This window comes from Pongo abelii, chromosome 7, assembly GCF_028885655.2.
Source record: "Pongo abelii isolate AG06213 chromosome 7, NHGRI_mPonAbe1-v2.0_pri, whole genome shotgun sequence".
NCBI lineage: Eukaryota > Metazoa > Chordata > Mammalia > Primates > Hominidae > Pongo > Pongo abelii.
The window spans coordinates 63300523-63326937 of NC_071992.2; the positions used below are offsets into that span (position 1 = coordinate 63300523).

Sequence of the window (26415 nt, forward strand, 5' to 3'; positions counted from 1 at the left end):
CTGCCTGTCAGCTGCATACCTGGGCGCTGGTGCAGGCCCAGGCCTGCTCCACATCCTGCCCTGCTGCAGTCCTGTCTCCCCACTGCACCACCTCTCATTAGACTCTGTGGAGCAAGGCTGTCCCTCCCAGACCTGCTATTTGATTTTCTAGAATCCTGCGGCCATGAAAGAAGAGAAAAACACCACTCCCTTAACTCTCTGCTTACCTGTTTCCTTTTTTAAAAAATACATGGCACGAAAACTTTTTTCTCCACTCAGTTAATCTTTTTCTTTTTCCACCTCCCCCTCGCCCCACTCCGTGTTTTTGTTTTCCTCCTCCTTTTTTTCTTTCTCCTCCTCTTCCTCCTCTTTCGTTTCCAAGACAGCAAACAGCAACTCTGTTCTTCTAGACTGAGTGCTTGGTGCGGGTAGGGGCAGGGCCGCTTCTCCCCAGCACTTCCGTTGTCTGGGATGGGGTCTGCCGGCGCTGGCTGCAGGGGCTGCGCACATCACGCACACATCCCACGGCGTAACCGCCAGCGTCCCTGGAAATACGGAGGGTGCACCCACTTCCTGGTTAGCGACTAACTTGTATTTCTGGGGTTGCTATGCTATGCTCTTTTCTGTGTTTACATGGATCAAACTACAGTACCAAGTAATGAGAGATATGAAGAGGGGAAGCAGCTTGTCTTGCACTTAGTCAGATTCACACTATCCCAATAAGAACACAGCAAGTGGACCACGATATGGATTTGGCTTGTTGGAGCTCACGTAACTTGGATGCAAGTTCATGTTTATCTAATGGGATTTTAGACTTTTATCCTTTCATACAAATCATATCTCATTAATTTCCCTTTGATATTTTAGCACATTAGAGCCAGCAAAACAAACACATTAAGTCTTGAATGTGGTTAATCAGAACCCTATACGTGAGCAGTGCGATGCCGATTGCTTTAGAATTAGTGAACTCTTGATGGGATGAGAGAGATTCAAATAACTCTACTGCATGTGGTAAATGGGATACACTATGGTGTGTATGTCTGTATGTTCTGAGTGTGTCGTGAGGGAGATGTGTGTGTCTGTGTGTGTGGGGGGGGAGGGTAGTTGCATTAATGCTGACTCCAAGAGGGTAGCATTCAGGAGCATTCTAGTGATGTTTACACCAGCACTTCACCCGACTTTCATGAAATTCATTTTTCTAAATTCAATTATTAAAGATACTTTAGAAACATCCTTCAACTTCCTTATACTAGTAAGAGACTTAAGCAATGCCATGCATTTATTACAGGGAGGGATCCAGAAACCAGGGTTCCCCATTTCCAGACTTTTGGTGCCCATACTTAATCATTACACATGAGCACCTATGAAGAACCTAAGCACACTCCAAGATGGGCACACATGTCACTGTCCTGACACACCTACCATAATCCATGCATTCAGACCATACTTACAGTTTATTCAAAGGGGGAAACAGCTTCCCTCTTTGTAACATGATGTAACAGACATTATCTCATTCAATCCTGCCTTACAGAAACCCTGCGAGGTAGAGGCAGAGAGAGCAGATGTTATTCCCATTTTACATAAATGTAATTTGTGGAGTAATAATTCATAACCTATAAATAGGGTGACAATACATCCTGCTTTGCCTGGGACAACCCCAGATTACATTGTGCTGATGTAACTATGAGCATCTCCTTTCATGATAGCATCCCATTTGGGATGATAAATGCCATGGTTCCTACCAACCTATAATCACTTTTCACTTATATCACACTTTCAAAGTTCACGTGACCTGTGCCATGCCAGGTGGTATCTTGTGACAGTAAGAGGCAGTCAGGGCTAGAACATGGGTAACAGCCTGGGCTGCAGGTCAAATCTGGTGCAAATCCCAGCTCTACCATGTCCCAGCTGTCTATCCTTGGGCTAGTGACTGGCACCTGGAAAGCACCACATTATAATTTATTATGTTTGCCACTTCATTTCTTGGCCTCTTATCATTGGCATCTTCTTCTTCTCTAGGTAGAAGCCTTTCCCTGACATCACCTGAGATGGCTCAAAGAAGCATTCCTTGTCCCTCCCTAGTTGAGGAGTCTGGCTTCCACCATTCTCCTCACAAACAGGTGGTGGTCTCTGCCTCTCCTCCCTCTTAGCATAATCTGTTGACGCTCCTCTCACTCTACCTTTCTTGGTGCCAACAGAGTTTTCCAGCCTAGTGACCACTCCATGTTCTCCACCACATCTGAACTCTTGGTAAGGCCAGGTCCCAGCCTAATGTCCAGATTCTTATTAGCACCAAATATGAAAGGCATTACATCCAAGCCAGAAACTCCCACTAAAGAAAGCAAATCCCAAGGTATGTTCAGATGAGAAGAGTGGATAGGAGAGGAATCAATGATCTCACAATACATGTACACCACATAGCAACCCAGCCTGCAGCCACGAGGGTCTGCTGGGAGATTCTGGAGCTGGAGATACTCACTCCACAGGAGTAAGTGGAGGATATGTTGCAAGAACAGATTTGCTTTAGACAAAGGTCTTCAGCATTAGAACTAGATAAGGTCTGAATCTTGGCTTTTGCCCTTTTCTAGTTGAGACACATAGGAGGTTCTTGATTTTCCAAAATCCAATTTCCTCAATCTGTAGGATGAAAATAGTAAGTAATGTTTACTTGTTAGGATAGTTGGGAGAAATTAGTGAGACAATGCATGTAAAATGCTTAGCCCAATATCTGGAACAAAAGCGCTCATTGGATTTTCATATCATGTATTATTGAGATTATGGGGATCTTAAAAATTTCATTTATTCCATTTTCTGACTTTATCATGTTTCTGAAGGATTTATGAAGGAAGACATGACTAAATGGTTTTAATTAACCTCCCAGACTTCCCAGTGCTTTTGGGCTAATTATTTCTGCTGGGAGGCAGTGACTCAGGCTCTAAATGCCACTCACAGAGAGGATTCCTAAATCCTTCTGCTTACTTCCACACTGTTCTCTGTCTTCAGGCTGTGTGGCTCCGAGTGGTGGTGTCCTCCCTCAGGGAGCAGGCTGCTTAGGTCCCCTTCATCCACACGAGGCCTTGGAAATGCAGATGGGAGGTGGGCAGGTGCAGCTCAGGCTAGGAGAGGGCAGCCTGGGTTTCAGCCAGTGCATCCAAATGTCCTCCACGCTGACAATCTCTCACCCCAGAGACCTCTGTGAGCCTAGCTGGGATCACATAATAGGGGCAGTGTGGAGCAAAACGGAAAAGAGGGAAGTAAAAATAAATGAGAGGATGTGTGTTTTAGGCGGTGAATATTTTCTTGAAGGGTCAGGTAGGAGGCTTGAGGTCCACAGAAAGCCACAAATGACCAATGGTGGAGCTGGGTCAGTGAGCTGCTGCCCGGGCAGTGATGCCGATAAAGGCACTTCAAATGCAGATGTGTGCCCAGCCTCATTAAGGATGCCTCCGTTACATTTCCTATCTTTATTACTTTCCCACGAAACTGAGAAAGTTTGGCTGGGCATGGTGGCTCACACCTGTAATACCAGCACTTTGGGAGGCCGAGGAGGGCAGATCACAAGGTCAGGAGTTTGAGACCAGCCTGACCAACATGGTGAAACCCTGCCTCTAGTAAAAGTACAAAAAATTAGCCGGGCATGGTGGTGTGTGTCTGTAATCCTAGCTACTCAGGAGGCTGAGGCAGGAGAATTGCTTGAACCCGGGAGGCAGAGGTTGCAGTGAGCTGAGACTGTGCCAGCTTGGGCGACAGAGTGAGACTCCTCTGTCCAAAAAAAACTGAGCAAGTTTACTTGAGATATATCTGTGAGAAGTGCGCTTTGATTTACTTGCTACCTGTTTGGGAGGGCTTGTCCCTCAATGGCAACTTAGACTGGAAAACACTGCAAGACACCATTTGCCTCAATCTCTGACAGAGAGGGCAGTCACTCCATCAGAAAATGCAGATGTATTACTTCTGCCTCTTTTGGAAATATTACCAAACCATCCTCACAACTTGCTAAATTGTAATTAATGTATATATGGGTTAAATTTCTATTTTATTATTTATCTTTTGTAGTCTCTCTATGTCTAATGCAATTCCCAATCCTCCCTTGGTTGCACTTGGTGAGAACTAACCACTAGCTGTGAACGACTGGGTGAGCGTCAGAGGTGACTCTGGGAGGAAACGGCCCCCTGAGATAAGACACAGGGTCAGGAAAAGCGCAGGAGCTACAGAGCAGCTCAAAGGAACTTTCTCCAGATGGTTGTCTTCATAGTTTCAAAGTAATTGATTTGAATCCCCTTTAACAACCTTCTTTAATACAAATGATATAACTTTGTGGGGGGAGGCAGGAGAGGCGCTATTACCATGAATCCAAGCAGTGACAGGTGACGACACAAGCGGCACATGGAATTATCACTTTACATGGTGAATGGGGTTAGGGCAGGGACAACCGACTTAGAATACATTAACCCTCATGGTGTTGCACAAAGTAGGAACTTAGTGAATGTTTTGGATGATTTTATGGTGCAAGCAATTGCAGGCCTGGTTTCTTACAAGTGCGGTCTTGTACACAGAGATATTTGCAGGTTAAGAATGCAGGACTACCAGTTTTCAGTGGTGGTTTTAAAATCCTGTAGTTAAAAAAAAAAACAAAAAAAACACTTAATTGTTTCCCAAATAGAATTTCTCCATGCTGCTTGCGAGGTGATGTCTACCTCTCCTGAACAGGCCTAGCCTGGCTTTCTGGTACTCCACACAGAGTGCCGGGAGGAGAAGGGGAAGTCAATGAGAGGAGCCAGTTAGAGGAAGGCTATCGCTAATCCTCCAAATTATAACTGCTCATCCACTGTCTTAACCCAGCCCCCCGCAAACCCAGGCAAAGACCAAGGTCAGTCAGGTTGGCTGTACTTAGTGGGGAGAAAAGTCAGGCCAAGCCTAGCAGTCGGGAGGTGAGGGCATAGAATGGGCAAGAGGGGAGAGACAGCTCTTCCTTTAAGCTACCCCAAGGGTACTCAGATACCCTTACTATGTGGTGAGTGAATTTTCAGTGTTACAATCATTTCTGAGTTGGTACGGTAGTGAAATTAAGAGAATCCATCAATCTAGATATTGCAGCACAAGGAAGTGATTTGGGCAGTTTATGATGAACAGCAGAGGAGACATGTTCTAGATATATTGAGAGGCTCTTGAACAGAGCTTATGAATTCTTACAGTCAAGTGCCATGATCATCTTTAGCTGGATTAAAATTATTTAGGATTTTTTTTGTTGTTAACATCTTTTAAGTTTAAATAATGTCAAGTAATAAAAGAGGGTTATTCATATGGAGGTCAGTATATACTCAACATACAGTAAAAAGTTTAGGTACAGATGTCTAAGATTAGTACTTTAAATGATAAGTTAAAATCATGCTCATGATGGTCCGTGATACTGGTAAGGAAATTAAAAGAATGTATATTGCAGGGAAAGGGAGTCTCATACATTGGGGATGGCAGTTCAGTTAGAAGCCTTTCCTGATGAATGATCTGGCAACATGTGCTAGAAATCTTAGAATTATGCAGAGACTGTAACCCAACAATTCTACTTTTACAAACTTACTCCAAGGAAGTAAGCACTGTGTTATGTGAAAAGGTTTATCTACAGGGGTGTTCAGTATTAGAATTATTTATAATAGCAAAAATGTGGAAACATCTGACATGTCAATGGCAGGAAAGTGGTTTAATAAAGTCAGTCATGATGGAATACCAGGCAGCCATTACAAGGCAAGCTACAGACAAATAATGACCTCAAAAAATGTTCACAAAATAGTAGTACACCAAGACAAAAGTGCATTTTCAATATGATCATCTGAAAAATACAGTATTCTCTTTGCAAAAATGTAGGTGTACTTATAAATGCATTGTAAAAGTCTGGAAGGATTTACACCAGAATATTAATCAATATTTTCATCTTATTTTAAAATTTCCTAAATATCTGAAATATCCTTCAGAGAACCTCAATTACTTTGTAATCAGAAAAATTAGTTAAAAAATTAAAAGCAGACAAGTAATATCAAGATGATACACTAGGAGATCCCAGCTCTTGTCTCCCCAACAAAAGCAAGAATTTAACAGCTACTTGCCAACAAAAATAGCTCTGGGAATACTCCAGAGTACAGTGAAGAAGCTGCAGGAACCCATTAAAGCACCTCCAAACCAAGGACAGCTGTATATAAAAGTGTTGGAAGCATTTTATCTGCATCACCTCATCTTCTACCCTGGCACAGCTTGGCAACAAAGGGGATCATTTTGGCTGTGACCTCTCTCTGTGGGGAAAAAGGAGAGCAGAGAAGTCCAGCAGGCTTCACCACCAAGGACCCCAGCAGCTTTTGTCACCATCATGGACACCCACAGTTTTTAATGACTGACGGTGCCCACAGTCTTCACTGATGCTGACCCCAGCTGATTAAGCTGCCCAGAGTCCAAGATTTATCCACCTGGAGCCAGAGCTGTCACACCCCAGCTGGTGCCTTCATACCCACCAATAGGTGAAGGTCTTTCCCCACCAAAGCCAGCCCATAAAAGTGTGGAAGAGGTGACTGCTCCTTCGTGTGTAGATATAAATGCAAAGCTACAAGAAACATATAAAACCAATGAAACATGACTGATTTTTCAGTAACCAACCCCAAAGAAATGGAAATCCTTGAATTTCCTGACAAATAATTCAAAATGATTGGTTTAGAGAAGCTTAGTAAGCTGTAAGCTGCATGCCCGCACTCCTCAGCCCTTGGGCAGTCGATGGGACCAGGTACTGCGGAGCAGGGGGTGGCGCCCGTCGGGGAGGTTCCAGCGGAGCGGGAGCCCACCCGGGCAGGTCGGGCAGGGCTCGGGCATGGCAGGCTGCAGGTCCCGAGCCCTGCCTCGTGGGGAGGCAGCTGAGGCCTGGCAAGAATTCGAGTGCTGCTCAGGCAGGCCAGCAGTGCTGGGGGACGTGGCGCACCCTACGCAGCTGTTGGCCCAGGTGCTAAGCCCCTCACTGCCCGGGGTTGGTGCCGGCTGGCCGGCGGCTCCAAGTACAGGGCCAGCCGAGCCGGTGCCCACCCAGAACTCGTGCTGGCCCATAAGCGTCACGCACAGCCCCGGTTCCAGCCTGTGCCTCTTCCTCCACACCTCCCCACAAGCAGAGGGAGCCGGCTCTGGCCTCAGCCTGCCCAGAGAGGGGATCCCACAGTGCAGTGGCAGGCCGAAGGGCTCCTCAAGCGTGGACAGAGTGGACTTCGAGGCCAAGGAGGCGCCAAGACCGAGCGAGGGCTGATAGCACGTTGTCACCTTTCAAGAGAACATGGTCAGACAACTCAATCAGGAAAACAACACATGAACAAAACTAGAAGTTCAACAAGGAGATAAAAGTCATTAAAAAACCCAGAATTTCTGGAGCTGATAAGTACAATGAATGAAACAGAAAATGCAACAGACAGCCTTAAGAACAGCTTCAATGAAGCAGAAGGAGGAATCTGTGAATCTGAAGACAGGTCATTTGAGATTATCCAGTCAGGGGAGAAAAAGGAAAAAAAAAACAATAAAAAAGAATGACGAAATCCTACAGGATTTATGGGCCATAATCAAGTGAACCAATATATGCATTGTGAAAATATCAGAAGGAGAAGAGAAAGAGTCAAGAATTTTACTTAAATAATTAATGGCTGAAAACTTCCCAAATCTTGGGGGAGAAATGAACACCCAGGTTAAAGAAATGCAAAGGACCAGCCTGACCAACATGGAGAAACCCCATCTCTACTAAAAATACAAAATCAGCCAGGCATGGTGGCACGTGCCTGTAATCCCAGCTACTTGGGAGGCTGAGGCAGGAGAATCACTTGAATCGGGGAGGCAGACGTTGCAGTGAGCCGAGATTGCACCATTGCACTCCAGCCTGGGGAACAAGAGTGAAACTATGTCTAAAAAAAAAAAGAAACACAAAGGGCCTAAAATAGGGTCAGCCCAAAGAAGGGTACAATGAGATACATTATAATCAAACTGTCACAAGTCAAGAACAAAGAGCATCTTGAAAGCAGCAAGAGAAAAGTGACATTATATATAAGGCAATGTGGATAAGACTATCAGTGGATTTCTCAGCAAAAACCCTGTAGACCAGGGAAGAGTGAGATAACAAATTCAAAGCACTGAAAGAAAATAAAAAACCCCTGCCAATCAAGAATACTATACCTGCAAAATTATACTTTAAAAAGGGAGAGATAAAGTCTTTCCCAAATAAAAACTGAGGAAGTTTGTTACAACTAAACCTCACTTACAAAAATGGTAAAGAGAGTTCTTCAATTTGAAATAAAAACATGGTAAGCAGCAACATGAAAACAAATGAAAGCATAAATCTCATTGGTAAAGATAAATATGTAGACAAATACAGAATAATGCAACACTGTAGTGTGTAAATTACTGTTAACCCTAACATAAAAGTTAAAAGATAAACATTTAGTAAGAGACTCACAAAGTACAAAGAAGCAAACTAATTACAAGAACACAAAATGTGTGGGAGGATTAAAAGTATAGTTTTTGTGTGTGATCAAAGGTAAATTGTTATCAGCTTAAAGTAGACAGATATTTTATGCAAGCCTTGAAATAACTACCAAAACCCCTATAATTGATACATACACAAAAAAACCCAAAACCAATCATTACAAAACATCATCAAATCAAAGAGAAAACAACTGCCAAACAGAAAACAATAAACAAAATGGCAATAATAGGTACATAGCTATTAATGGTTGCTTTAAATGATTATAGATTAAGCTGCCCAACCAAAAGACATAGAGTGGTTGAACAGATTTTAAAAAGGTCCATCAATATGCTGTCTACAAGAGACTTGCTTTAAATTTAAAGGCACATATAGGAGGAAAGTTCAAGGATGGAAAAAGATATTCCATGCAAATGGTAACCAAAAGAAAGCAGAGGTGATTATGCTTATATCAGATAAATGAAGTATTAAGTAAAAAATTATCTTAAGACAAAGGACTGAGAAATGGTCAATTCAACAGGCACATATAATAGTTTTAAATATATATGCAACCAATATCAGAGCACCTAAAGTATATAAAGCAAATATTGACAGATCTCAAGGAATAAATGTATAGCAATACAGTAATAGTAAGGTACTTTAATATCCCACTTACAATAATGGATAAAATATCCAGACAGAAAATCAGTAAACAGATGACTTGTGCAACACTATGGATGAAAAGACCTAACAGACATGTACAGAACTTTCTATCCAACAACAAATAATACAGTCTTCTTAAGCAAACATGTAAGGTTAGATCACATGTTAGGTAACAAAACAAATCTTAACAAATTTAAGAAGACTGAAATCATTACAAGTATCTTTTCCAACAGTAACAGAATGAAACTAGAAATCAATAACAGTAAGAAAATGGGCAAATTCACAAATATATAGAAACTAAACAACACATTTTTGAACAGCTAGTTGTTCAAAGAGGAAATCAAAGGGAATTTAAAAATTATCTCAAGACAAACAAAAACAAAAACACAACACGAAACTTATACAATGCAGCAAAAGTAGTATTGAGGAAACTTTACAATGATAAATGTCTACATTAAAAAAGAATAGAGATCTCGGGTAAAAAATCCTAACTATACACCTCAAAAAACCAGAAGAAAAGAACAAACAGCCCAAAGTTAGCAGAAGGAAAGAAATAGTAAAGATAAAAGCAGAAATAAAACAAATAAGGAACAGAAAAAAATTAACAAAACTAAGACTTGGTTTTTTGAAAAGATAAACAAAATTGACAAACACCCAGGCAGACTAAGAAAAAAAAAGACTCAAAATCATAAATGAAAGAGGAGCCATTACAATGGATGCTTCAGAAATAAAAATGATCATAAAAGACAATGAAAAATTACTATGCCCAAATTGGATAACAGAAGAAATGGATAAATTCCTAGAAATATATAACCTACCAAACTGAATTAGGAAGAAACAGAAAGCCTGAACAGGCCAATAACAAATAAGGAGACTGAATCAGTAATCAGAAAGTTCCTAACAAAGAAAGGTCCAGACCAGGTGGCTTTCTAGGTGAATTGTACCCAACATACTAAGAAGAATGAATACCAATTCTTTTATTTTTTAAACTCCTCTAAAAAAATAGAAAAAAAGGGCACACTTTCAAAAACTCCTTTCTTGAGGCCAGTATCAACTTGATTCCAAATCAGACAATAATAGCACAAGAAAAGAAAACTACAGGCCAATATCCCTGATGAACATTGGAACAAAAATCTTCAATAGAATACTAGTGAACTTAATTCAACAGTGCATTAAAAAGATCATAATGCCATGACCAGGTGGAATTCATCCCTGGGATGCAAAGATGCTTCAGCATATGCAAATCAATTAATGTGATACAACACAATAACAAAAAGGAACGCAACCTCACTGTCATCTCAACAGATGCAGAAATAAAGCATTTAACAAAGTTCAACAACCATTCATGATGAAATCTCTCAATAAAATAGGTACACTAGGAACTTACCTCAACACAAGAAAGGCCATGTATGAAAAGCCCACAGCTAACATCATCGTTAAAATAAAGAAACTTTCTGTCAAATATCTGATAGAAATGGTGCTCATTCTTGCCATTTCTATTTAACATAGTACTGGAAGTTCTAGCCAAAGCAATTAGACAAGTAAAAGAAGTTAAAGCATTGTTGCAGGAAGTCAGGGATCCCGAATGGAGGGACCGGCTGAAGCCTCGGCAGAGGAACATAAATTGTGAAGATTTCATGGACATTTATCAGTTCCCAAATAATACTTTTATAATTTCTTATGCCTGTCTTTACTTTAATCTCTTAATCCTGTTATCTTTGTAAGCTGAAGATGTACGTCACCTCAGGACCACTGTGATAGTTGTGTTAACTGTACAAATTAATTGTAAAACATGTGTATTTGAACAATATGATTTCAGTGCACCTTGAAAAAGAACAGAATAACAGCGATTTTTAGGGAACAAGGGAAGACAACCATAAGGTCTGACTGCCTGCGGGGTCAGGCAAAAAGAGCCGTATTTTTCTTCTTGCAGACAGCCTATAAATGGACATGCAAGTAGGGAAGGTATCACTAAGTGCTTTTCCTAGCAAGGAATATTAATACCCTGGGGAAGGAATGCATTCCTGGGGGAAGGTCTATAAATGGCCGCTCTGGGAATGTCTGTCTTGTGCAGTTGAGATAAGGACTGAGATACGCCCTGGTCTCCTGCAGTACTCCTCAGGCTTACTAGGGTAGGGAAAAACTCCGCCCTGGTTAATTTGTGGTCAGATGGGTTCTCTGCTCTCGAACCCCGTTTTCTGTTGTTTAAGATGTTTATCAAGACAATACGTGCACTGCTGAACATAGACCCTTATTAGTGGTTCTGCTTTTTCCCTTTGTCCTATTACCTCAGAAGCAGGTGATCTTTGTTAGACCCTTATTAGTAGTTCTGCTTTTTGCCCTTTGAAGCATGTGATTTTGTACCTACTCCCTATTCTTACAGCCCCTCCCTTTTTGAAACCCTTAATAAAACTTGCTGGTCTGAGACTCAGGTGGGCATCATGGTCCTACTGATATGTGATGTCACCCCCGGTGGCCCAGCTGTAAAATTTCTCTCTTTGTACTGTCTCTCTTTATTTCTCAGCCAGCTGACACTTATGGAAAATAGAAAGAACCTACATTGAAATACTGGGGGCAGGTTCCCCCAATAAAGCATCCAAGTTAGAGAGGAAGGAGTAAAATTACCTCCATTCTGAAACATCATCATCGTATATGTAGAAAACCCTACAAGCACAACAATGACAACAACAACAACAGCAACAACAACACACTATTAGAACAAATAAGTGAATTTCATAAAGCTGCAGGACACGAAATCAACTTACAAAAATCAGTCATGTTTCTACCCACAAATGAGCTATCTGAAAAAAATTAATAAAAAACTCATTCCTAATAGCAGCAAAAAATAAAAAATAGTAATAAACTTAACCAAAGAGGTGAAAGTCTTATACACTGAAAATTATAAAGGCAATGATGAAGGAAATTAAGGAAAATACAGACAAATAAAAGGGCATCTCATATTCATGAATTGGAAGAATTTATATTATTAAAATGTTCATGCTACCTAAAGTGATGTACAGACTCAATACAATCCTTATCAAAATCCCAATGGCATTCTTCACAGAAATAGAAAAAACAATCCTAAAATTCATATGGAACCAGAAAAGACCCTAAATAGCCAAAGCAATCCTGAGCAAGAGGAGCAAAGCTGAAGACGTCATACTTCCTGATTTCAAAATACAGTCCTTTAGTAATCAAAACAGCTTGGTACTGGCATAAAAACAAACATATAGACCAATGGAACACAAGACGGGCCTAAAATAAATCCAAGCATCTACAGTAAACTGATCTTCCACAAAGGTGCCAAGAATACACAACAGGGAAAGGAGAGTCTCTTCACAAAATGGTGTTGGGACAATTGGATTTGCACATCAAAAGAATGAAATTGGACCCCATCTCATAACATATACAAAAATCAACTCAAAGTGGATTAAAAGACTTAAATGTTGACTTGCAGCTGTAAACCTATTAGAAGACAACACAGAAGAAAAGCTTCATGACATTAGTCTGGGCAATGATTTTTGGATATGATGACAAAAACACAGGCAGCAAAAATAAGTGGGATTGAATTAAACTTAAAAACAAATCTGCACAGAAAAGGAAATAATCAACGGTGAAAAGGCAACCACTGGAGAAAATATTTGCAAATCATATATTTGCTAAGTGGTTAATGTCTAAAATATATAAGGAACACCTACAACTCAATAGCAACAACAAAAACCAAACAAACATAAAACCCCCCAAAACCTGATTTAGAAATGGGCAAAGAACCTGACTACACATTTTTCAAAGATAATAGCAATGATCAACAGATCTATGAAAAAGTGATCAGGTAAATGCAGATCAAAACCAGAATCAGATATCCCCTCTTACAGAGGCTATTATCACTAAGATAAATGATAACAAGGGCTGACAAGGATATGGAGAAAGGAGAATCCTGTAAATTACTGGTGGGAATGCAAATTGGTACAGCTAGTATAGAAAGCAGTATAGAGACTCTTCACAAAATTAAAAGTGGGACTACCATTTGATCCAGAAATACCACTTCTAGGTATACAACCAAAGAAAATAAAATCAGTCTCATGAAGAGAAATCTGTGTCCTTATGTTTATTTCAGTGTAGTCACAGTAGCCATGATATGGAAACTACCCAAATAACATATACGTATATGTGTGTGTGTATATACACATGGCACAGTTTTCAGTGTATCCCTAGAGTCCTTCCAGGCAACCAGTGCCCTGTGCATTGCAGTTGGTTGCCAAAGCCCCCCTCTGTCCTGGCAGCCAGTATCCCTCCACCCTAACTCCACATTTCGCCCCATGCCACTGCCTAAGTGCATCATAGTGTCCCTGTCTCCCCATTACACACACACAATGAAATATCATTCTGCCTTTAAAAAGAAGGAAATTATGTCATTTCCAACAACATGGATGAACCTGGAGGACATTATGCTAATTGAAATAAGCCAGACACAGAAAAAAACAAATACTGCATTTTCTCACTTATAAGAGGGACCAAAAAGGGCAAAACTCATAGCAGGAAAGAGTAGCATGGTGGTTTCCAAGGGCTGGGGATAGTAGGGTGGGGCGAAATGGGGGGATGTTGGTAAAAGGCTACAAAATTTCAGTTATGAAAGATGAATAAGTTCTGAAGATGTAATAAACAGAAATGTGACTATAGTTAACAGTATTATATATTTGAAATTTGCTCTAAGAGTGGCTAACACACACAAAAAGAAAATGGTAACTGTGTGAGGTGGTGTATGTGTTAATTAACTTGATTGTGGTGATTACTTCACAATGCATACAAATATAAAAACATCAAGTTGTATATCTTAAATATATACAGTTTTAAATTATCAATTATCCCTCAATAAAGACAGAAAAGCATTGTGTGTTGCATTATTTATATTTACTGCAAATAGAAAAATTGTGTCAAAGTCCATCTATATAAGAATCTAAAATATAAAAAAACTTGGACAGTAAAATATGTTTTCTTTTATTTCATGGATCTGTTTATTTCATTTATTAGTAACAGTGCATTTTTTCACACAATATTCTCTTTTAGTTAACTTAATGCATATGTAGTAAGAAAGATTTACTATCCCAACTAGCCTCTCGGTATTTAGATGAGGATAGAACAGATACGGTGTAACACGCCTCTCTACTGCTTACTGTGTGTACCAAGAAGGCAGAAAGCAGCTCACCCAAGCCTAACCTGGCCCTGTCTTTCTCAGGCTTCTCAGGATGCCCACAGCACGTGCTGGGGAGCCGGATGCAGGGAGAAGCCAGGTCTTCTTCAGGTCACAGCCAGCAGGGCACAGTTAGGTCGTGCCCTGATAAGGGGGTACACAAGGGGAACTCCAGGCAGTGGGGGGATGGGGACACTATCGTGCACTCAGGCAGTGGCAAGAGGGCAATACGTGGAGTCAGGATGGAGGAACACTGGGTGCCAGGACAGAGGGGGGCTTTGGCAACCATCTGCAATGCATGGGGCAGGGACTATCTGGAAGGACTGCAGGGATACACTGAAAGCTGTGCCAATGCATTAGCCATGAAACCTAAGAAACTCAGTACACGTTCTCCCTCTGCTCACCAAGAGTTTGCATTTATCTTGTGGTACTTTTTGGTTTTCAGTCCAATCTACAGTAATTATGGACAGCCCATTGTATGCAGAGGACTAAATGCTATGGCAGACAAAGATATGGTATATAAAACCCTTGCCTTCAGGTGCTTACAATCAGTAACGTTATTTAGCCAAAGCCTCAAACAATAATGCAAATCATATTATATTTCAATATAATATGATTTCCATGTATCTTTCATCTCTCTAGATCTCCCTCAATGCCTACCAGAAGGGCGTTTCAATGCTCAATAAGAGAATACTCTTATTCTTTTGATGCCATCTTCATTATTTATTGTTTCAAAGGAAATCCAGTAGTTTCAACGATTTTTCAGTGTACACCCAGCTTCTTTCTGACATGCAGAATATTTGTATTAACAATTCATAATTACATAATCTCTCTATTCATTTAATGAACCCAAAGGTTTTATGCCAGTTATGTGCTTCGACAGATAGTCTATGTGATAAAATATCTCTAGAAAAGTTAACTGTGTTGCCAAACCCATCATCTAATAAGGGACTTCTTGTCTTCCATCTATTTTAATTGCATCTTAAACTGATGTTAAATGATATATGTAAGTGAACCTCATCTTCACCCTGAAACACACAATTCAACATCATTTTTCTGAACTAAATAGAAAAAATAAGCAATACGTATGTGCCTCCTTTTTTACTCACTTGAGACAATATACACATTTAGGTATTCACATATCATTGAATTCATTTGGATCTTTGAATACTTGAGCTTCAAATTCCATCTGGCTCTGTAAAAAAAGGTACTCAATTTAGTACAAATTTCCAAAAAAGGTAGAACAACACAAAATATTCTGTATGTCTCCTTAGTGTAGAGTCAGGATAACTGAGGGTGAGTGGGCATCGAGAACTTCTGGTGTTCATACGTTTCACTCACAGATCTCATGACTGGTGTTCATGTGTTTCACTCACAGATCTCATGACCAAAACACAGTGCTTGGTTATGTGGCCACAAAGATGAGCAAGAACAATTGATCCAACTCTTCAAAAGTCTCCAGCCTGGTGGCAGAGACTGGCCAGAAACTGGCAAGAATCAGTCAGGGCTGCATGGGCTGTGGTAGGGAAAGGCACGTGGTGGAGTATGGGAGTCCAGGAGGAACAATCAAGGCACAGTCAGGCCTTCGTTGGAAACGAGGCACTCTCTGGAACAGGAAGACTGTACTGAGAGCCAAGGGTGAGGGGGATGTGGTTCAGTAAGGTAAGAAGCCAAGAGCATTCAAGGGATTTATTCACAAGGTGGGAGGGTGACCTTGCAATAGCAGGTTCAGGGGTAGATGGGAAGAAGTGATAGTAGTTAGGTATTAAATCTGGACAATTCTTTCAAGAAGATAGGCTTTGAGAAGGAAAGCCATTATATAAGAAACAGAAGTAATAAGTGTGAAATTAAGGTAAGTTCTCTCCTTTTCTTTCCTTCTTTCTCTCGTTCTTTCATTTTGCTTTTCAGATGGGACAGTTTTGAATCTTTTAAAATTCTAATGGGACCCGGGCATGGTGGCTCACGCCTGTAATCCCAGCACTTTGGGAGGCCGAGGCGAGCAGAACACTTGAGGTCGGGAGTTCAAGACCAGCCTGACCAACATGGAGAAACCCCATCTCTACTAAAAAATATAAAATCAGCCGGGCATGGTGGAGCATGCCTCTAACCCCAGCTAGTCAGGAGGCTGAGGCAGGAGAATCACTTGAACCTGGGAGGCGGAGGTTGCAGTAAGCTGAGATTGCACCATTGCACTCCAGCCTGGGCAACAAGAGTGAAACTCCATCTCAAAATAAATAAATAAATAAATAAATAAATAAATAAATAAATAATAAAATTCTAATGGGAAGGTTTCACTAGAGAGGGAAGAGATTGAAGATGTGGTATAAAGATAAAGGTAAATGATGAAATAGCTCCTGAGGAGATGGAGAGATCCAGAGCTCCCCATCAGGCACTTCTGAGACCCACCCACCCACCTCACCATCCATCCACCTCATCCATTCATCCATCCACCCATCCATCTACCCACCCACCTACCTCGCCCATCCACCCATCTTACCCATCCATCCATCCATCCACCCATCCATCTACCCACCCACTCCATCCATCCATCCATTCATCCATCCATCCATCCACCCACCCACCCCATCCACCCATCCATCCACTCATCCATCCATCTACCTACCCTCCCATTCACTTCATCCATCCATCCATCCATCCATCCATCCATCCATCCATCCACCCATCTATCCACCCATGTACCTACACAGCCATTCAGCTCATCCATCCATCCATCCACCCACTCATGATTTCATCTGCCCATCCATCTATTCACCCACCTCACCCATCCATCTGCTCACCTCACCCATCCATCCACTCATCCATCTACCCACCCACCTACCTCACCCATCAATCCATCTCATCCATCCATTCATCCATCCATCCATCCATCCATCCAATCCATCCATCCACCCATCTATCCATCCATCTACCTACCCACACATTCACCTCACCATCCATCCATCCATCCACCCACCCACTCATCTTTTTATCTACCCATCCATCTACCCACCCACCCACCTCACCCATCCACCCATCTCATCCATCCATGCATCCATCCATCCATCCACCCATCCATCTACCCACTTACCCACCCACCTCACCCATCAACCCAGTTCATCATCCATCCATCCATCCATCCATCCATCGTCCATCCATGCATCCACCCATCTATCCATGCATTTATCTATCTATCTATCTATCTATCTATCTATCTATCTATCTATCTATCTATTTACTCACCCACCCATCCATTCACCCACCCACCCATCCAACCATCCATATAACCAATCACCCACTTCACCTATCCACCCTCCTCATCCATCCACTCATCCATCCATTCATCTATCCATTCATCCATCCATCCATCCGTCCATCCATCCATCCACACACCCATCCATCCATCTACCCACTTAGCTCAACCATCCATTCATCCATTCACCCATTCACCCATCCATCTACCCACCCACACACCCACATCACCCATCCATCCATCCATCCATCCATCCACTCACCCACCCATCCACCTCACCCATCCATTTATCCACTCATCCATCCATCCATCCATCCATCCATCCATCCATCCATCCATCCATCTCTCATTACTAGACACACACCATGTGCTACATACAGGGTATGGGGAAACACAGTGAAACAAAGACTAAGTTTCTGGCCTCAGTGAGCTGACATCTACATGGTGAGACAGATATACCTAGGTAATAAAAAGAGCTACTAAGAAAAAGAAAGAAAGCAGGGCTAGGGGATGAAGAGGGAAGATTGTTAAGATGGTCAAGACAGGGCTCTGTGAGGAAATGGCATTGCAGCAGAGACTGGATGAAGTGAGAAAATGAGGCCCAGGAGGGTCTGGGGAAAGGGCTTCTGGACAGAGGCAGCAGCAAGCGCACAGGCATGGAGGAGGCACATGAGACAGAGGCTGTGGCTCCAGCAGCAAGAGAGAAGGGAGATGATAGGACATGTGGATGGAGAGAGGGAAATGGCCCACTGGGTCCACTTCAGAACCCTCTGGGGGGTTTTGAGCATGGGAGGGGCCTGACAGAATTTGCATTTTAAACATACTGGATATTGTAGAGAAAAGTCAGTAGGGGATGACAGTGGAAGCCAGAAAGCTAACAATCTAGGCTAGGTAACATATGACAGTGGCTTAACTTAGAGTGGTGGCAAACAGATGTGAGGAGAAGAGGCTATATTCAAGGACATATTTTGGAGGTGTAGCTAACAGTGTTAAAAGAGAGAAATTAAAGATGGCCCCTAGGTTTTGACTGAACAACTGGGCGTATGTGGTTGCCACTTATTGAGATAGGGAAGACGGGGGATGGGTGAGTTTTGGGGAAAAGTCAAAAATGTGTTGAGATCTAAGTGGACATGTTGAGTAGGCGGCAGGAGACACATGCTAGGGCTGGGAAGAGTGATACTGTTTCTATATCACATCACACCGCCTGCCTCAATTTTCCAGGGATGCTTCATCACCTTCAAGACTAAATCTGAGCTCCAAGCTCCACAAGCTGTGCTTCTGCAGCCTCATCACCAGCCTCAGAGCACACCAAAACCTCGTCCAGTGCAGATGCATTTGCATCTCTTGCTCCATCTCTCTTTCTTTCTCTCTCTCTATCTCTCTGTGTCTCTCTTTTGTGCATATATCACCCATTGCTCAGATTATTTTTCCCCATCTGACCTGGCTATTTTGTCCTTTGAAAACCAGTTACTCTGATAAGCTTCCTGCCCTACCAGCCATTTACCAGTCCTCCCATACAGCTGTTTAGATGACCTCTTCTCAATTTCCACAACACTCTACACATATCTCTATGACTCTGGCACAGGGTACCCAGGGTATTCCACTAATAAGTGAGTAAATGTGGACAAGGTGCCTAAACTCTCCAAGCCTTGGTTTCCTCATCTGGAAAATGAGGCTAATATTACTACCTACTTCACAGGGTTGTTATGGGGATTAAATGAGGCAATATGAGGCTTAGTGTTTACAACGTTGCCTGGCATTGATGAAGAACATACAAGTAATTAAGTATCATTATAATAATATGTATCCTACTCTTGTGTAATTATTTTCACTGGAAAATATGAGCCCTTGAGTAAAATCACTGAGCCTTTCATCTGTGCTTCTGGCACACATTAAACCTCATTAATTGTTTCTGACATGAATAAGTTAATGAATGAAACACAGCACCGGGCCACAATAGTACCATGAAATGAATCAGCAGGTTATTCAGTGGGCTTTCTGTATTTAAAAGGTATTCTTTCTGGGTGGACAGGATTTGTCTGATCCACCACCCATTAAATCAAGAAGTCCTGGGTTGTTCTACATTCTACTTTGGTTACCGTTCAGGGAAAGTCATATCAGTACCTTTGGATCAGGAAGACATGGCCCAAAGGCCTCCAATAGAAGAGTCTCTTCTCTCACAGCCAGTTCATAGTCTGCAAAAGACAGCTTCCCATCATGGTCATGATCCTAGGGGAATGAGAAACATGTTAGGCAACAAGTAAAATGATTACTGCAAATACATGCTCTTTTCATAGTCAAGTGTTAATTTAAAAAAATGTGCTAGGCTGGGGATGGTGGCTCAGGCCTGTAATCATAGCACTTTGGGAGGCTAAGGCGGGGTGATTCCTTGAGGCCAGAAGTTTGAGACCATCCTGGGCAACATAGTGAGACCTCATCTCTATTAAAAAAAAAATTAGCTGGGCATGGTGGTGTGCGCCTGTAGTCCCAGATACTTGGGAGGCTGAGGCAGGAGAATTGCTTGAGCCCAAGAGTTTGATGATGCAGTGAGCTGTGATCATGCCACTGCACTCTAGTCTGGGTGACAGAGAGAGACCCTGTCTCAAAAAAAAAAAAAAAAAAAAAAGTGATAGAAAAATAAGAGGTTAGGTGGTGAAACTGAGAAGAACTATTAATATTATACTGAGGAGCATAATTTATGTGTTTTACTTAAGCAAGCAGGGAACTGAAAATTATAATAATTTGAATTCTTATTTCTAGCCCATATCTGGCCCAAAAATTTTAATAAAAAACTTGACAATACCCATATTTACCATTTTCTTAAGTGTTATTTCAACCAAATCTTTAATTCCTTCATCAGGGTCTTCCTCAGATGGCTGTTTGAGAAGGCTGTTCTTCAACATGTGAAACATTTCCTCCTTTGAAATGAATCCGTCACCATTCAAATCAAACACTTCAAAGCAATCTTTTTAAGAAAATAACAAATTATGAATTTGATGCTATCAGTAAGGTAATATTTTCTCTGATAAACTTTTCAGGGCCAAGTTCTATCTTGATGCTGTACCCACAGGTCTTAGTGCAGCCTGATTTGCATTGTAAGTGTCAACGTATACTAGGATATATACAATAATCCTTAGAAAATATTTCCTGACTCTCAATTATGAAAAAGCATACCAAGGAACAGTAACTTGAATATCTTCACCTTGAAACTCTTGGAAAACTGATTGAAATATGGCTCATAAGGAGAGTTCATCAGAATTAATTGAGAGTTAATTAAGCATAAGAACACTTGAATCAATATTCTCTAGTTTTATGGTTACAATTCAAGTAATGAAATCTGTCAAATGCTTAATACATAAATGTATATGTACATGATTAGCATGTGTAGTAATGCCTATGGAGTCTTCCTGGGCATAAATTACTCCTCAGAATCACTTGAGTTTTCTTTTTATTAACTTTCTTTCATATTTTACTGACTTGAATTCATTCCATAAAATAGGCTAGTGGGATTCAAACCAACTAACCAGCCAACCAACAAACCCACTTTACTGTCTGGGTTGAAGGACACTGATTTAAGTGCTTTAGATATGTTATTCATAATATATGAACCAATAGGACAACCTGCAATCTTACATTTCATTTTTTCTTCCAAAGATCCTCGAAGAAATAGTGATAATCCATGAATCCACTCCAATACATTTACACAGCCATCATTATCTTTATCAAAACCTCGGAATACTAAAGGGAGAGAGGTTAAATGGAACACCTGTCCTGCATGATAACTCTCAGTAAAGTATCTACATTGGCATCACTCACTTTTAAAATTAAGGGAACACTTCAGCTTGTACAGTCCAATATTCTCATTTGACAAAAGAGGAAACTAAGACATCATAATATCATGAAACTCTTTTATTAAACATTCAATTTTTAAAATGTTTTTGTGGGAACAAATACAATTCTCAATGTCTAAGTATATTAATAATTATTTAATAATAAGTATGTTGCTATAAAATGTTGATCATATTAATTAGATGTTAAATATACTAATATAAATAAAATACTTAATATTTTTGTTCAAGTCATTGCTTGATGCATAGAATTATATCTTGTCACTGAAATATCTTCTATGATGTAAAGAATGTAAATGTCCTTTTAAAACTATTCTATTTATTATGTTTATTAAGTGGAAATTGAAATGTTTTAGGTTTTGTGATATAAGGTAAGAGAAAGGTAGTCAACATGACTTTGTCTTCTTCTTAAATACACAAAATAAAGCTGATATTACCTCCTTTTCTATGATCTTTTCAAAATTAAATTTGTATATTCCAATGACACTGGGAATGCAAAACACTAATCTTCCTACCAAGAGGATGTCCAAGCACCAAACCCTTTTTTTTTCAGTTATGGCTGGATTTGGCTAATTTGAATCTTGTGTGTCTCTTACCTCTGTCCATAATCATGTCATCTGTCATTCCAAATGTCACATGCAGGATGTTTCGAAATGCATTACGATCCAGTCCAATAACCAGACCTTGCCTCTCTACTCCTCCCACCAAGTCATAAAAAAGCTTTATAAGACAGTTCACTTCAAATTTATTAACTGAAAGAATGAAATAGATATAACAAAAATGAACCCTTAATCTTTAAGTTCTAACTTAAATTTTGCAATAAGTTTACAGACAAACAACATCAAATACATCAAACAGGTAATTGTCAATAGAAGACTCTCCTGTTTTGAGATTCATGACCCTTAACTTAACAGAAATAAAAAAAGCAGCATACCCTCCAAACAGGAATTCCCATGTTTCGGGAAAAAATACGATACTATTAGCCAAGTTACTAGAATAATGATGGTGGTGTCGGATTCTAAACTCTACAAGGCTGGTAGAAATATGACTCAAAATAAGAATGGTAAGGCTAAAGAATGGTAACTTTTTCTCGGTATTTTTATTATGGCATTCACGAGATTTACAACTTCTTTTCCCTGGAAATAGATGTCAGGTTCATGAGAATTAGGTAACAATTTTCATTTCACTTTAGGCTTCATGAATTCATAAGCCAGATTTTGGAAACTAGAGACACCAGTTTTCCAATAAAAAAGCTTTAAAGCAGATTTTAGCACCCAATATGGCTCTTCTTGAGGATTATGTAAAAATTAACATGCAACTATTCAGTAATAGTTTGGAGGAAGGAAATTTTTATTTAAAGGATATATGCACACACAGATACTTGCTCATACACATTATTGTATAAAGGACCATGGTTATAAATACCAAGTTAATTATTTGTGTTCCAATCCTCATTTGAGAATGTAGGTGGAAGGGTTATTGCCTGGTCTTGATAATATAAAAGCTCAAATACCAAATATGGGCGGAAGTTGGGGAAAATTTATTTTGAAACCAGTCAAAACTGTGATTGAGCATTTTAACAAACAAGGACAAAACCTGTGTGTGTATAACAGAAGACAGCATCTAGGAATGGAAAAATCACACCTCATCCTACAGGTCAGTACAGGCTTTTGTGGGATTTCTGGTTTGGAGAACCACATTTAAAGAGAAACACTAAAAACTCTGGGAAAAAAGATTCAGCAAATAAATAGTAGGAAACAATATAATGGTTATGATTTCAAAAACAGCTGTTAGTCACTGTGGAAAACAGTATGATAGCTCCTCGTAAAAATTAAACACAATTATTGTATGATCCAGGAATTCTACTTCTATTTACATACTCAGAAGAACTAAAAGCAGGAACCTGTACAACAATGTTCATAGTGTCATCATTCACAACAGTCAAAAGACAGATGCAAGAGTCCATCAATGGAGGAATGGATAGACAAAATGTGGTGTATTCATACAATGAAATATCATTCAGCCTTAAAAAGGAAGAAAATTCTGACACATAGATGAACATTTATGGACATTGCACTAAGTCAAATAAGCTAGACACGAAAGGACACATACTGTATGATTCCTCTTATATAAGGTACTTAGTCAGATTTATAGAGACAAAGTAGAATGGTAGTTGCCAGGGACTAGGATGAGGAGGGAATGGTGAGTTAACATTTAACGGGTAGAGTTTCCACTGGGGACAATGAAAAAGTTACGGAGGTGGATGGTGGTGTTGGAAGCAGAACAGTGTGAATGTACTTAATGCCATGGAATTAAGCACTTAAAATGGTTAAAATAGTAAATTTCATGTTATATGTAACCACATACACACACACACAAACCTCCTAAAAAGCAAGAGCTGTTAGTGGTTGGGGAAGAAAAGCCTGCATGAAGAATGATGTACTCTGTTCATGTGTATAAAATGGTAGCAGAGGGGATGTTGGTTAGCCATTTTTCCATCTCAGCTGAAATAAACATTTTTAAACATTAGTTTAATTTATTACCCAAAGGATCAAAGGTTAGCCATAAGAAAACTTTTATTGCTAAACATTTCTTAAATTCTAGAATACAATATTAAATTAAACTGAAGAAAATTCAAGAATAGGTTTTCATCTTCTTGGAATGCTGTAAATGTGTCCTGCAGAACATATCTGTAGAACGGTGCATGAACTAGATGCTCTCTTAAGATCTTTCACTCTTCTTTGATTCTACAAAATTTATCCATTGAATCTTGATAGCTTTATTGTCTTGCAACTAAAACAAAATTTAACTTTAGGGGAAAGTTCTTCCGTTAAATAAAATTTAAAATTATTATAATGTCCATGACTTAAAACTATTTCTATAGACTTTAACTAATAATCATCTAAGTTTGTAAGACTCATTAAAAATTTTTTAGTAAAGAAAAAAATCAAGAGCAGAATTTTTCCTGCCATATTTTTACTTACCTTTAAAAATATACACTCACCTTTTGATTGTTCACAGAATGATTGTTTGCAATGCATTCAAACTTACTGAACAGAGACTAAATCAAATTCAAACTTACGGAAACGGACAAAATCAGTATTGTGTATAGCAGCTATTGCATTGTTTTTGAATACTTATAAAAAATGTTTACTAGATGTTTACTAGAAGAATACCTATTCTCCCAGAAATGAAAGTGTTTTAAGAAAAACAATAACAGAACAAAACTCTCATCAGAGTATAGTAATCATAATAATACCTTAAATTACAGGTTTTCCTAAACATTTTAAGATGCGTACACACACCATAACATTCATTTATGTCACCATCCACTAAGAGAGCATTTCTTACCAGGTATTAAATCAGATACTAATGATAATTAGAATGCACTAGATCTTATAATCTCTAAAACTACATCAACATGTTTATTCCTTCTTTTTTGAGCGACTCGGTTATTTGGGGGATTATTGCTTCTGTTTCTTCAAGTGGCCAGTAGTTTTGCAATTAGCACACACAACTTCTAAGTTTGCTCGACAGGCAATTATCTTCCTCATCTAAACCATACCCACGGCTTCCTTGCTAAAGTGCAATTATGTTTTTCAGTCTGAATATAAACTCAAAGTTTCCTATGAAATTCTAGGACCACCCTTTCAAATGCGAGATTAGAGCAGGTGCCTTCAAATAGGGCTCATCTTGTCACCTGCAAAGTCTCCTTTATCTTTCAACACCAGGGGCCACCGGAAAGTGGGAGTCTAAAGTTGGGAACCCATTCTTTACCACGTGTTTAGTTGTGCTGAACTCTGGTTTCCAAACAAATATTGTTCTGAGGCACAGATGAGATGACACAACTCATCTCTCCTAAAGATGTTGAGAAGTTGAGCACCGTTTTCTCCTATGGGTCTCTTGGTAAGCTTCCAGAACTTGCACCTGCGGGTGTATGTGCGAGCTAGAAAGCAGGGTGAGTGCACGGTCTACCTTGGTGGTGCTACTTTTCTTGAGACCAGTGGGTTTAAAAGCATTTATTTTACACCTCATTGAGGCTAACTTCAGCTGTTTCTATCAGGTAAAAGAAGAGGCTTGGAGAAGCAAGTAAATGCATGTGTGGGAGTGTAGGTAGCACTAAAGGCGGAGACCTGGGTTCCTAAGATCAAACCCAAGGAGCTAGCACCCCGGGATTCCCTCTCTGACTTCTGCTTAAGGGGCCGGGGCGGAGGGGCGGTAGGTAGCCCACAGAGGCCCAGGAGGCGGGAAGCAGGCACAACAGCGGACCTTAGCACCGGGTGGGACCCAGGCTCGGTCCAGGAGCCTCGGCCTGTCCAGCACTACATTCTTACTTACAATGCTTGCAATTTTTAGTTAAGGTGTCCGTCAGCTTCTGCAGCTTCTTGCGGTTCATGCCTGGCGCTCAGAGAATCGGGCCGCGGCGGGGGTCTCGGGGCGCGCGGCTGCCGAGACCCTCGCGGGAACCCCGCGAGTCCTGGTGCTGGGGCAACGCGGTGAGGTCTCAGTTACTGATCGCGTGCGCTTCCCTAACAGACGGTGTAGCCAAGGCAACAGCTCGGCCTGCCGCGGATTGGCTCCCAGGCTGCCCGCGGCTTGGCCAAGGCAACAGCTGGGCCCCGCCCATCTGCTCAGCGACTGCGAGCGCTCGGTCCTGGGTGCGCGGTGCCGCCAGCAGGGTCCCAGCTGGCCGCCTTGAGGGCTGTATTCTGATTGTTGACGTTGGAGTTTAAATGTTCAGTTGTTGCTGGCTTTTGAGTTCACAGCCTCTTTGCTTGATTGTAGTGTAAATCATTAAAATCTGAAATGTGGTGTGCACGCTGTATGAGAGGTGTTTCAGGTGGTGAGCGTCACGCCTCAAGGGGAGGCCCAAGATCTTGGACATCTTGGGGGCTGGAGCAGCGTCACAAAATAGCAAGGTGCTGTCCAGAGGACGATCTTGCCTGGCCTCCTGTCGGAGGGCGAGAAGCTTGCTCTTTGGGCGGAGCCACTGCTTAGGCAGTCTGTCACCTGA

General features: G+C 40.7%; 1 protein-coding gene across 16 annotated transcripts; it reads right to left on the reverse strand.

The window, feature by feature from the left end:
* Positions 1-235: 235 nt before the first annotated feature.
* CLXN (calaxin) lies at positions 236-26415 on the reverse strand. Of its 16 annotated transcripts, XR_010141102.1 has the most exons (10): positions 25740-25953; positions 21998-22153; positions 21187-21291; positions 20367-20518; positions 19678-19782; positions 15413-15498; positions 2959-3184; positions 2459-2616; positions 1431-1515; positions 236-524 (listed from the first exon to the last, which is right to left on the reverse strand). XR_010141102.1 is itself a non-coding variant. In XM_063726644.1 (7 exons), the coding sequence occupies exons 1-6, from the start codon at positions 25795-25797 to the stop codon at positions 15439-15441; spliced, it is 636 nt and encodes a 211-aa protein (XP_063582714.1). In that variant the 5' UTR covers positions 25798-25954; the 3' UTR covers positions 2728-3180; positions 15413-15438. The 16 variants fall into 16 exon arrangements, 10 of the variants coding, with proteins under 10 accessions (XP_063582714.1, XP_063582713.1, XP_063582716.1 ...); XR_010141105.1 differs by lacking the exon at positions 2459-2616 and having other exon boundaries at positions 239-524; positions 2959-3180; positions 25740-25954; XR_010141103.1 differs by lacking the exon at positions 2459-2616 and having other exon boundaries at positions 239-524.

Excerpts from the sequence above, each read along its gene's own strand:
- CLXN (XM_063726644.1), bottom strand. The coding sequence starts at position 25,797 with ATGAACCGCAAGAAGCTGCAGAAGCTGACGGACACCTTAACTAAAAAT. Across the intron at positions 20,519-21,186 it reads TTTGGAAGAAAAAATGAAAT|ATTGCTTTGAAGTGTTTGAT; the intron begins GTAAGATTGCAG and ends TTTCTTAAAAAG. Across the intron at positions 15,499-19,677 it reads CATGTCTTCCTGATCCAAAG|AGCCAGATGGAATTTGAAGC; the intron begins GTACTGATATGA and ends CTTTTTTTACAG.